Source organism: Palaemon carinicauda, chromosome 18 (assembly GCF_036898095.1).
Source record: "Palaemon carinicauda isolate YSFRI2023 chromosome 18, ASM3689809v2, whole genome shotgun sequence".
In the NCBI taxonomy this organism is placed as follows: domain Eukaryota; kingdom Metazoa; phylum Arthropoda; class Malacostraca; order Decapoda; family Palaemonidae; genus Palaemon; species Palaemon carinicauda.
In genome coordinates this window covers 60,484,691-60,498,282 of record NC_090742.1, presented here as the reverse complement: position 1 = coordinate 60,498,282, position 13,592 = coordinate 60,484,691, and the positions used below count along the sequence as shown (strand labels likewise).

The 13,592-nt window shown below is 35.0% G+C and overlaps 2 protein-coding genes across 5 annotated transcripts in view; both read right to left on the bottom strand.

Moving 5' to 3' along the window:
• LOC137657832 (EEIG family member 2) overlaps positions 1-10,085 on the bottom strand; it is a 46,858-nt gene extending 36,773 nt beyond the window's left edge. For 2 of the 4 annotated variants that reach the window (XM_068392411.1, XM_068392414.1), the window contains exons 1-2: positions 6,507-6,588; positions 6,202-6,382 (exon numbers count right to left, since the gene is read on the bottom strand). In XM_068392411.1, coding sequence (XP_068248512.1) covers positions 6,202-6,347 — 146 coding nt within the window. In that variant the 5' untranslated portion in view covers positions 6,348-6,382; positions 6,507-6,588. Of the gene's footprint in view, positions 1-6,201; positions 6,479-6,506; positions 6,737-6,817; positions 7,316-9,932 lie in introns of those variants that run through there. The other 2 variants (XM_068392412.1, XM_068392413.1) reach the window with 2 other exon arrangements.
• LOC137657310 (golgin subfamily A member 6-like protein 22) overlaps positions 7,179-13,592 on the bottom strand; it is an 8,838-nt gene continuing 2,424 nt past the window's right edge. Inside the window, exon 5 of the mRNA XM_068391644.1 lies at positions 7,179-7,315. Coding sequence (XP_068247745.1) covers positions 7,179-7,315 — 137 coding nt within the window. The remainder of the gene's footprint in view (positions 7,316-13,592) is intronic.

Below are 13,592 nucleotides of genomic sequence, written 5' to 3'. Positions count from 1 at the left end.
CTTTTATTAATTTTGTGGAGAGAGAGAGAGAGAGAGAGAGAGAGAGAGAGAATATGCTACCTTTTCTAGAACAATGTCTCAATGAATTAGTTATGGATGGGGAAATTTTCTCAGCTCACCGAAAAAAACATACCAAGGTTTATAAATATATCCATAGACCTCGCTTGAGACCTTGGGGGTAGGGCTACCTGGAAGGGCAGCATCTCTCTCTCTCTCTCTCTCTCTCTCTCTCTCTCTCTCTCTCTCTTCAAGAGGTACGTCTGTCGCTTCGTTATGCACATGACCACTCCCATTGTCTTACTCTTAATAAAGCCAGGGGTATATTATTATCATAAGTACTAGCTAGGCTACAACCCTAGCTTGAAAAGCAGGATGTTATAAACCAATAAGGGCTTCAACCGGGAAAATAGCCCAGTGAGAAAAGGAAATAAGGAAACAGATCCAACCCAAGACAATGGAGGACCATGGTACAGAGGCTATGGCACTACCCATGACTAGAGAACAATGGTACAGAGGCACAGAGGCTATGGCATTACCCAAGACTAGAGAGCAGAGGTACAAAGGCTATAGCACTATCCTATACTAGAGAATAATGCCAAAGAGGCTATTGCACTACCCAAGACTAGAGAATAATGCCACAAAGGCTATGGCACTACCTAAGACTAGAGAGCAGTGGTACAGAGGCTATGGCACTACCCAAGACTAGAGAGCAGTGGTACAGATGCTATGGCACTACCCAAGACTAGAGAATAATGCCAAAGAGGCTATTGCACTACCCAAGACTAGAGAATAATGCCACAAAGGCTATGACTCTACCCAAGACTAGAGAGCAGTGGTACAGAGGCTATAGCACTACCCAAGACTAGAGAGCAGTGGTACAGAAGCTATGGCACTTCCCAAGACTAGAGAACAATGATACAGAGGCTATGGCACTACCCAACACAAGAGAATGGCGATTTGATTATGGAATGTCCTCCTAGAAGAGCAGCTTATCTAAGCATTTGACTCCTCGGCTAAATATTTTAAATAGCAAGGAGTATCAAACCACAGGGATAAACCATTCATAAGCATATGCACGTAAATAAACAACATGAACAAGTAAATAAACACACACCACTTGATACTGACTCTTTAAATGAAACCGGAACACAGTCCTCAAAGCGTGGCAATTTCATGTCGCCGGAGAGAAACAGAAATAATTTCGGCTGTTGAAGGAAGGCGAGGTCATATCAGTAAGTGAAACCAGGTCATGTCCTTTCAGAAAATAAGGAGAGAGAGAGAGAGAGAGAGAGAGAGAGAGAGAGAGACCTATTTAAACGAGCCAAAACTGACGACAAAATGCTCCACCTTAAACAACCCTGACCTGTTTAAAAGCAATCAAAGATAACTACGTGATTTGAGCTGAAGAGGAGAGTAAAAATCGACCTACTTTATTCTTCTTTTTTCTTTTATTGAGAGATGCAAACACACCATAAACTGCGTGCGCGAGAACCAACAAATGTTAGCCATATGGCACAGACAAGCACTGCTTGAGTTTCAAGCTTCTATTTAGTGCCTGGTACAAGAGGAAATTAAATTGGTCGTTAAATTTAGCAAGTTCTCAAGATATTATAATGTGTTCATTTTTTGAATGATCGAAAAAGTGTATAGAAAATCTGATTAAAAATAATGAACAATAACTTATTTACCTAATTGAAGTTGACGATAAACAAATACGCTGTTGTTGTTTTTAAAATATTTGGATTGTTTATTAATTCTAGAGTAGTTTATTTCATTGTTTCCTTTCCTCTCTGGGCTAGTTTTTCCCTGTTGGGGCCCTTGGGCTTATGGCATCCTGCTTTCCCAACTAGGGTTGCATGTTAGCTTATAATAATAATAATAATAAAAAAAATAATAATAACAATAATAATAATAATAACAGACAACAGAGAAACACACTTTGAACTTGGTCTTGAAAACTGCTTGCACACGAGAGAGAGAGAGAGAGAGAGAGAGAGAGAGAGAGAGAAGCCATAAAACCAACAACATACAACCCTCACAAATGCTTCTAGAGCCTCAACACAGTAATATTAACCTGTGGTTTCATGGTCGCTTACAATCTATTTGTTCTTCCAATGACGTCACAATATCTGTTCTGATAAAATGGCTTTTGGGCCAAGTTTAACCATGCTTAATACGAGAGAGAGAGAGAGAGAGAGAGAGAGAGAGAGAGAGAGAGAATCTACATGTTCTTCCAAGGACGTCATAATATGTTCTGATAAAATGGCTTTTGGGCCATGTTTAACCATGCTTAATACGAGAGAGAGAGAGAGAGAGAGAGAGAGAGAGAGAGAATCTATTTGTTCTTCCACTGACGTCACAATGTTCTGATAAATAGCTCTTTGACCTAAGTTTAATTATACTTAATACTCAATACGACAGAGAGAGAGAGAGAGAGAGAGAGAGAGAGAGAGAGAGAGGGAGAGAGAATCTATTTGTTCTTCCAATGACATCACAATATCTGTTCTGATAAAATGGCTTTTGGGCTAAGTTTAACCTTGCTTAATAAGAGAGAGAGAGAGAGAGAGAGAGAGAGAGAGAGAGAGAGAACCTATTGGACTAAACTGTCCTTCACCATCCTTGCCCAGAGGCTAAATGGAAAATTAAATACATGAAAATGAGAAAACACAAGAAATTCATTCGAAAATACAGGTGAAAAGAAAATATATAAAAAGGAAAAGATTAGTAAAAACATGGATGAGGAAATATATTAAGTGGTAAAACTAAAGACAATATGGAAAATGCAGGAACGGGGAAAATACATGAAAGGTAAAATTACAAGAAAATGGGAATCAAGCAAGGAAAAATGTAAATATGCCAAATATAGGAATAATGGAAAAGGTGAACCGGAAGCGGAAACACACCTATACTGAAAATTTGGAAATTACAGGTAAAAGGAAAATTGAGAAAATTGAGGGGAAATTAAAAAAGGAAAATAAATGGAAACATTAAAAACCAAAATAAAAACCAAAATGAAAAATCTAGAGGGGGGAAGTAACAGTATATATCATGGTTCTTTCGTGGATTTTAGAACGACAAATAATTCATTATATTTCGAGAAAAAAAAATATAAAAAAAATCAGATATAACTACTTTCACAGATAAAGTCCCCGAATACCATGACAGGGTCATTATCTTATTGATCAATCTCCACTGGAATGTTAGGCCTATTATTATCATTAATAGCTAAGCTACAACCCTAGTTGGAAAGGCAGAATACTGTAAGCCTAAGGGCTCCAATATTATTATTATTATTATTATTACTATCCAAGCTACAACCCTAGTTGGAAAAGCAAGTTGCTATAAGCCCAGGGGCTCCAACAGGGAAAAATAGCCCAGTGAGGAAAGGAAATAAGGAAATAAATAAATGAAGAGAACAACGTCAAAACAGACATGTCACATATAAACCATTAACAACATCAAAAACAAATATGTCATAAATAAACTATAAAAAGACTTTTTATTAGTATTATTGTTGTTGTTACTAGCTGAGCTACAACCCTAATTGGAAAAGCAGAATGTTGTTAGGGAGTTGTTATTGTTATTATTGTTATCACTAGCTATGCTACAACCCTAGTTGGAAAAGTAGAAGGTTATAAACCCAGAGGCTCCAACAGGGAAAATAGCCCAGTGAGAAAATGAGATAAGCAAATAAACAAACTACAAGAGAAGTAATGAACAATTATAATCAAATATTTTAAGAACAGAAACATTTATATTGACATTCCATATATAAACAATAAATAAATTTATGACAAGTATTGTAATGCAGTGCACGTTCAAGTACATTTAAGACCACCTTTCTTTTGCATTCTCACGTCCATACTTGGCACTGCTGCCCACTCAAAGGGACTTTTCGATGAATAAATCTCTAATTTTCCCTCTTCATTGACATAAATAAAAGTTAAACTTACTAAAGTTCCCATAACATTTTTCTTAAAGGTTTAAAGGGCCGCTCATGAATGGCAGAGACAAGGGACATTGACATTGCCCTATCAAGCAGGACAATGCCCTACAGACTGACCATATATATATATATATATATATATATACATGTATATATGTATGTGTATGATTAGTGCCAAAATCCCCTATCCACCCAAGCTAGGACCAAGGAGGGTCAGGTAATCTCATATAAATAAAATACCCAATTAGAAAAATTACGATGAAATTCTCGAAAGGTACTTATTGAAATCAAGTGTCCAAGCATTAAAATAAAAACGAGACTGTCAAACAAAACATTAATTCGAAAAAATTAAAAACCATATTTGAAAAAGTACACTACAAAGACACATTTAACACCCCCGGCCCAATAAGTCATCCCCGAAATAAAAATAAAACTAAAATCGAAAACCCAATAGACTCATCTTGATGAGTAAAATGCCAACAATATTTATTAGAGAAAAATGACAAACTATATTTGAAAAAGTACAATAAAAGACCTCTTTAACAACTGGCATCTACAAAATATAATAAAATGAAAAAATCTAAGACTCCCCTTAACGAGTTAAAATCCCAACAATATCAATTCGAAAAATGACAAACCAATTTTGAAAAGGTACATTAAAAGACCAATTTAATAACCAAATGTCACCCACAAAAAAAAAAAGAAAAGAAAAAAAAAAACAAATTGAAAATAAAAAGACTAAAATTCAATAGACTCACCTTTAGTTAAAATGCCAACAACATTAATTCAAAAAATGACAAATCATATTTGAAAAAGTACATTAATAAGACCCATTTAATAACCAAATGTCACCCCCCCCCCAAAAAAAAAAAAAACTTATATCGTAAATAAAAAGACTAAAATTCAATAGACTCACCTTGAGTTAAAATGCCAACAACATTAATTTAAAAAATAACAAACCAAATTTGAAAAAGTACATTAAAAAAAAAACCATTTAATAACCAAATGTCACCCACAAAATAAAACAAAACTTTAAATCGAAAATAAAAAGACTAAAATCCAACAACATTAATTTAAAAAATGACAAACCATATTTGAAAAAGTACATTAAAAAAGACATTTAATAAACCCCAATTGGCATCCACAAAAAAAAAAAAAATAAATTAATGAAAAAAAACTAAAATCGCAAATTTCAATTAGGGACTCACCTTGAGTTAAAATGCTAACAACATTAATTCAAAAAATGACAAACCAAATTTGAAAAAGTACATTAAAAAGACCCATTTAAAACCAAATGTCAGCCCCCCCCCAAAAAAAAAAAAACCTTAAATCGAAAATAAAAAGACAAAATCCAAATCATATTTGAAAAAGTACAATAAGAGGACATTTAATAACCCCCAATTGGCATCCATAAAACAAATAAATAAATGAAAAAAAACTAAAATCGCAAATTCAATAGACTCAACTTGAGTTAAAATGCTAACAACATTAATTCAAAAAATGACAAACCAAATTTGAAAAAGTACATTAAAAAGACCCATTTAAAACCAAATGTCAGCCCCCCCCCCCCAAAAAAAAAACCTTAAATCGAAAATAAAAAGACAAAATCCAAATCATATTTGAAAAAGTACAATAAGAGGACATTTAATAACCCCCAATTGGCATCCATAAAACAAATAAATAAATGAAAAAAAACTAAAATCGCAAATTCAATAGACTCAACTTGAGTTAAAATGCTAACAACATTAATTCAAAAAATGACAAACCAAATTTGAAAAAGTACATTAAAAAGACCCATTTAAAACCAAATGTCAGCCCCCCCCCCCAAAAAAAAAAACCTTAAATCGAAAATAAAAAGACAAAATCCAAATCATATTTGAAAAAGTACAATAAGAGGACATTTAATAACCCCCAATTGGCATCCATAAAACAAATAAATAAATGAAAAAAAACTAAAATCGCAAATTCAATAGACTCAACTTGAGTTAAAATGCTAACAACATTAATTCAAAAAATGACAAACCAAATTTGAAAAAGTACATTAAAAAGACCCATTTAAAACCAAATGTCACCCCCCCCCCAAAAAAAAAACCTTAAATCGAAAATAAAAAGACAAAATCCAAATCATATTTGAAAAAGTACAATAAGAGGACATTTAATAATCCCCAATTGACATCCACAAATAAATAAATAATAATAATAATAATAATAATAATAATAAAAAAAACCCAAAATAGCAAATTCCATAGACTCACCTTGATGAGTGATCCGTAAAGCCTCCATCCAGGAGACGGACTTTGGCGAACAGCACTTGATTGACGAAGGGCACGTGCTGTAACTCCTCCACCATAATGGTCACCTGGAAGCGATACTTCTTCTTCCTTGCCATTAACCCGTTCATCTTGGCGTTGTTGCTTGGAAACTGGGTCGAATAACTAACAATAGGTCACTTAGATATATTTTCCCAAGTTATTCAGCCTAATTTTCAGAGGTTTTCAGACTTTTTTTCACCTTTTCTTAGAGGTTTTCAGACTTTTCCACCTTTTCTTAGAGGTTTAACGAACGATAGGTCACTTATATATATTTTCCCAAGTTATTAAGACTATTTTTAGAGGTTTTCAGACTTTTTTTCACCTTTTCTTAGAGGTTTTCAGACTTTTTTTCACCTTTTCTTAGAGGTTTTCAGACTTTTTTTCACCTTTTCTTAGAGGTTTTCAGACTTTTACCACCTTTTCTTAGAGGTTTTCAGACTTTTCCACCTTTTCTTAGAGGTTTTCAGACTTTTTTCACCTTTTCTAAGAGGTTTTCAGACTTTTCCACCTTTTCTAAGAGGTTTTCAGACTTTTCTAAGAGGTTTTCAGACTTTTCCACCTTTTCTTAGAGGTTTTCAGACTTTTCCACCTTTTCAATCACGATTAAGACTTAATTTATCACAATTGGATCTCGTGAATAGGCCTATTTACCTAACCCTTTATTCAATATGATTAGACTTATGTTTCCCTTTCAATTTTTCTAATTATCAAACAACTTTAAGTAGACCTATGCTTTCTTCTTAAACCTTCCCGCCTTCAGTAGGCCTACGCTTCTGCCAACTGGAAAGCCTTCAGTATGTCACTTCAACCATATCGAACATCCTGGAATTTCCGAGTAGTCACAGCGAGAGCAGATTTGAAAACACCAAAAAATAGGACCCCCCAAAAAGGAAACTAATGAAATCCTTCACTGGCAGGAGCTAGAAGACTGTGCGACCAGAGACGACACTCTGAGTAACTTGTCGCTGACACTGGAGACTAAGCGACGCATTTTTAACAGATTGTAAGAAGATTCGAAGCACGAAAATAGCTATGTTCTCACGAACGGGAGCGAAATCTGGAATGACAAAGAGAGGTATCAACATTAAAATCTATTTCCACTAATAATAATAATATATACAATCTGACTTTTCTACAGAATTAGTTTATACAGAGTTTTTTCTTTGGTTAAATATATGTATTTATGCTTTCAAAATTATAAATAATCGTAATATTGACACACAGACCACCGAATCAGTAGAGAGAGAGAGAGAGAGAGAGAGAGAGAGAGAGAGTGTGTGCCTTGTTTGTATTTTCAAAATATAAATAACAGTAACAATGATCCAAATGTAATTAAGATGAATGTAACCAGATTAACAAATGAGAGAGAGAGAGAGAGAGAGAGAGAGAGAGAGAGAGAGTAATAATAATAATTCTTTATTTCCAATATTTACATTGGGTATTCATAAAATATAAAGCTACAACTAGTAAAATCATCTTACAAATAGTCCAAGTATTTGATATTTTAGACATACAAAAGTTGTTTTAAGAATCAACAAATCGGCTAAAACTTTGTAATTGAAATAATTCATCAGTAATAAAAGAAAATCATAAAATCAGAAAAGAGAGAGAGAGAGAGAGAGAGAGAGAGAGAGAGAGAGAGAGAGAGAATCACAAAACCTACCCATACAAGAAAAACATCATAAACATTCCTTGAGTCACCTGACCTGACATGACCTGCCCCCAGCCTACTCGAGGACTGAGATTTGAAATTTTCGAACCTACAGTATAACGATTTAACGAATCTTAAACCATACAAAGGTTACGGCCACGAAGAAACCTTACAAAACATAACATGCCACACTTGATAACCTTCAATTTGAACTCGGTCTAGAAGCATTCGTCCTTCTGGCGTTTAGACCGTGGATTTTAACAACCCTTCCCTCTCTCTTATTCAATTTGAACTAGGTCTAGAAACAACCCTTCCCTCTCTCTTATTCAATTTGAACTAGGTCTACAAACAACCCTTCCCTCTCTCTTATTCAATTTGAACTAGGTCTAGAAACAACCCTTCCCTCTCTCTTATTCAATTTGAACTAGGTCTAGAAACAACCCTTCCCTCTCTCTTATTCAATTTGAACTAGGTCTACAAACAACCCTTCCCTCTCTTATTCAATTTGAACTAGGTCTAGAAACAACCCTTCCCTCTCTCTCTTATCGCGAAATCCCACGAACGATAACATTCTTTTATCATCTTATCGTTTGAGTGTACGGTGGCAGGTGAATAGGATAGACACACGGCAACAGGTATTAATACAATGATCTTTTTGAAGCTCTCCATCTATTTTACTAGTTGTGACTGATAGCTTTTAAATAGACGGTTTAAAGTTATATGAATATTCAAAGGATTTTGGCTGGCATGAGATTTACAGCACAATAAGTTCCACTTTCCAATTTCGGGGTCACCCTACATTACTAGGATGTCCGTCCTAATCTCTGAGAGAGAGAGAGAGAGAGAGAGAGAGAGAGAGAGAGAGAGAGAGAGAGTGTTGAATCAAGATTAAAAGAGCTACCGTCACCATGAGCTTTCAAATAACTATTATTGAAGTTGAAATCTGCAGAAAACTAAATTGCAGCTAAATTTTGGAGGCACCTTGTTATAAGGCGTTATTATTATCATTATTATTATTAGTATTAGCTAAGCTACAACACAAGTCGGAAAAACAGCACGCTGTAAGACCTAGGGCTCCAACAGGGAAAATAGCCCAGTGGGGAAAGGAAATAAGGACATAAATAAACTACAAGATAGATAATGAACACTAACAACATTGAAAATATCATTCCTATATATATTAAGTATAAAAATTAATAGTGTTTGCTCCACCTTCTCTAATTTACATTGTGATAGAAAATCTTCCTTATAGTTGAAGCCACTGTAATTGATTAACAACTGCAGGTGTGAGTATATATATATATAATATATATATATATATATATATATATATATATATATATATATATATCATATATATATATATATACTATATATATATTATATATATACATATATATATATATATATATATCATATATATATCATATTATATATATATAATATATATATATATATATAATATATATATATATATATATATATATAAATTCGTACTATCTATTACCATGTAATTCTAACCAGGAAACTGCGTACTTTCATGAAAACTTAAAAATACAACCCCAAGCTCAAATAGACCATAAAATACAATAATGAATAAACATAAACAACTAAACCAGCTACTTCCAAAACACTTGCGGCCGAGAGAGCCGACGAAGAACGTGTGGTTATCACTAGTGTTTAATATTCGTCTTTGATCAAAGTTTATTCGTTAAGGAGACATGTCCTTATAAACTACAGTCCTACGATGATAGGAGCACACGGAATAGAATGAATTAATGGCATAGAAAGGAAAGAAAGTCAAGGAAATCAATGTAAGAATAGATATTAGTGGAGGTTTTATCTAAGTGCACACAATCCACTGTCTGCCGCTGCACTACTCTCCTCCCACAACTAAAAACTCACAGGTCTTGGCAATTAAATGCGATATAAATAACCAACAGCATTCACGATTGAATATGCAACGAACAAAACACCGTATTTCGACTTTCATCTTCCGTTTGCTGCCTAAAACACGCCTCACCTTATATTAATACCGCAGTTTCACTGCCACAGAGTAAAGACGAAGAGACACACACTTTCACCTCAAGAGACACACGGCGATACTGACAATTTGGCGAAATAAAAGCTCTCTCTTACTCGTATGTTACCCTCTCTCAAGGTTGCCAGGTTGGCCTTTTTTTCAGGCCAAAAAACTCAAAAAACCTCAAGTTTGGCCTCTCTTTAAAATTGCTTGGCCTTTAGTAATATCATGAAAGAAAAGGTGGGCCTTAAATACCATATATTTGGCCTTTTCTACCAATGGATTGGCCTTTTAAAGCTGTTATTGATTAGAAGTTAGCCTTTCTGATTCAGAAAACCTGGCAACCCTGCCCCCTCTGTCATTGGGGAATGTGAGCTCCTCCAGCCAATGGCCGCTTAGCTTACATACGCTGCTCACCCTCATAACAGAGTTGCCTATTGGTCACAAGTTCCCGCCTGAGCCAATGAGCGCCAAGGTTTCAAATCAATGCTGCTTCTCGCCCTCAACGTAAGGCATGCGTGAGAAACATGACTGCCGATGTGCGATGTTTATAAACAATTCAATATAAACAGAGAACTTAGATTTTCTTGGTTAAAAGATACTTAAGATAGATAAGATTTAATCTACAGTTCATGATAAAGATATATATTAGTTATGAGTCAACAATATTACAATTTTAGCATCATTTACATAATATTAACTTTGTTGTCATATTGCACAGCTCCTACTTAATGTAAAATTTGTTAATTTTGTACTAATCGTAGAGATATTCAATATCTGATTCATTTTTTAATATTTGCATGAAATAATAAGCCGGATTCACAGAGACTATAGACATAAACTTTACCACAGACAGACACTGATCTTTTACCTACTGTAAAATTCTACTTTTCTGTGTAGAAACTTTATCCCAAGACATTATATAATTAAAAAAAAATAGTACATATGATACGAAAAATCAAATTACACTTTCCCTGAGAGAGAGAGAGAGAGAGAGAGAGAGAGAGAGAGAGAGAGAGAGAGAGAGAGAGAGAGAGAGAGAGAGAGAGAGAGAAGTCCAATGAAAGTAAATGATTAACACAATTAGCGTGTTTTTAATGCAGAACATTTCTGGTTTGCTGGAAAAATGGTAATATACATACATACACACATACACCTCCCCTATACAATAAAGACCAAGTGTCTGGATATATATATATATATATATATATTCTTTCCGGTCACGTCAGCTTTGTCCGTAGGATGGAGAGAGGGAGTAGTCTTATGCTGGTGAGTGTATAGAACACTAGGCAACCCGAATGCTCCACAATTTGCCAAAACTGCCGTGTTGTATTTCGGAAAAGGGGAAAATTTGAATCTGTGCGTGCACATATAATATTTAGAAGTAATTTTTGACGTGTCTATTATTACTATTATTAGTATTATTACTTGCTAAGCTACAACCCTAGTTGGTAAAGCAGGAGGCTAAGTTTACTAGAAATGGTTAAGAAAAGTTGCACAGTAAAATATGGATGAAAAGGAAGCCTGTACGGAAGTCAAGTAGAAAGGGCCGAAGGAAAGCCGAGAAGATCCTTCAGCAGTGCTTACGGTACACCCCCTACGGATTGTATATATCAATATCAGACAAGAATCGTGTCTTTTTATTTATTCCCATCAAATTAGAAGAGTAAACTAAAAAGCAATGGATGATTTAAAGAGTTTATTATACACCAGTTATGTATGCATGCACGACACATCTCAAAGGTGTCATAATAAATATTTTCTGCTTTATCCAGTCACTTATTGGATTTATTAATTTAGTTCAGGTATCCTTCAAATAAGTCGTCTATAAAGAAAACGTGATATAGAAAATGGGTCGGATATACTTTTGGATGAACTCAAGTATCTAAACATTACTATTTCAGCCAACAGATGAAATGAGAGCTGGCCTAAATACACGTATATATTTCATTTAAATGTTGCACGAGCATCTTAATAGGATAGCATGATTCAATCTATGATACCACGAGGAGCATCTTCCTCTAAATTTCAAATGAAAGTTTAAAAAAAAACGAACCATCCAGATAATATAGCAGGTGGTAGGCCTTACCCGGACCTATTAAAGTCGAATCTATTATTATCATAAAAGTATAAGTCGTATGATGAAGATGTACAATTATGATATAATATATATTGCCGTCAAAGAAACAAAAGCACTTTTCAAAATAGAATATCAGGTGAATTTGAAAATGGAAACAGCAGTCAATCGTAACTGATTATTATTATTATTATTATTATTATTATTATTATTATTATTACAAGCCATGCTACAACCCTAGTTGGAAAAGCAAGATGCTAAGTCAAAGGGCTCCAAGAGGGAAAAAACTGTGAGGAAAGGAAACAGGAAATAAATAAACTACAAGAGAAGTAATGAGCAAATAAAATATAAAATTTTTTGAACAGTGACAACAATAAATTTGATATTTCCAAGAAAAAAAAAACCACTTCTAAAAACAAAAGGAAGAAAAACACGATATAATAGAGTGCCCTAGTGTACCCTCAAGCAAGAGAACTCTAACCCAAGACAGTGGAAGACCATATTACAGACTATGGCACTACCCTAGACTGGAGAACAATGGTTTGATTTTGGAGTACCCTTCTCCTAGAAGAGCTGCTTACCATAGCTATAGTTTCTCTTCTACCCTTAACAAGAGGAAAGTAGCCACTGAACAATTACAATGCAGTAGTTGACCCCTTGACCAAAAAAAAAAAAAAAAAAAAAAAAAAAAAAAAATTTTTGGTAATCTCAGTGTTGTCTGATGTAGGAGGACAGAGGAAAACTGTAAAGAATAGGCCAGACTATTTGATGTAAGAGTAGGCAAAGAAAAAATGAGAGGGATCCAATGTAATACTGTCTGGCCAGTCAAAGAATCAAACAACTCTCTAGCGATAGTATCTCAACGGGTGGCTGGTGCCCTGGCCAACAATAACCTCCTCCTCCCCATTCCTGATCATGTGTAGATTTATAAATGGAGTTTATAGGATATTGTCCTGCTGGCTAGGGCAATGTCACTATTCCTTACCCCCTCTGCCATTCATAAGAGGCTATTAAACCTTTAAACTGTTGCATCTACACTAAAGACTGCAATTTTAAAGGTAGTTCACCATTCACGTTCCTGTTTTGTACCAGAAAGGGTTTCTCTTATAGCTAAATTGTATTTATTTTCAGTTGAAGCACAAACTTTCCAGACTGACCTGCTCCGAAGAGGCGCAGCTTCCTTCACTAGCTGATTATCTTGGTCCAACCTGTAAGGACAAGACTGCCTACTAGAAGAAGCCTAGCTCGTTCCCTCGGCAGAGGCGGTCTTCTAGATTATTTCCCCAGAACCACCCGAAGGTTGATATCCGAAAGAATAGATCTAGATATCCGACCAAGCATACTAGAATCAGCGGGGTTTCTTCCCTCAGTAGGCCATTGTCCTCCAGGTTATTCCAAGAGTTGTAATTCAAGCTGGAGAGTTAAGCGTTGCATCCTCCAAGCTGGTCAGTCCTTCCAAGTATCCTCCCTCTATAGCTGTCTGTCAATCAGTCAGTCCATAGATCCCAGTGGGGGGGGGGGGGGGTGAGGAGATCTCCTTCCTGTGGATGTGGTATCTTGAACTTGTCCTGATTGGATTGAGC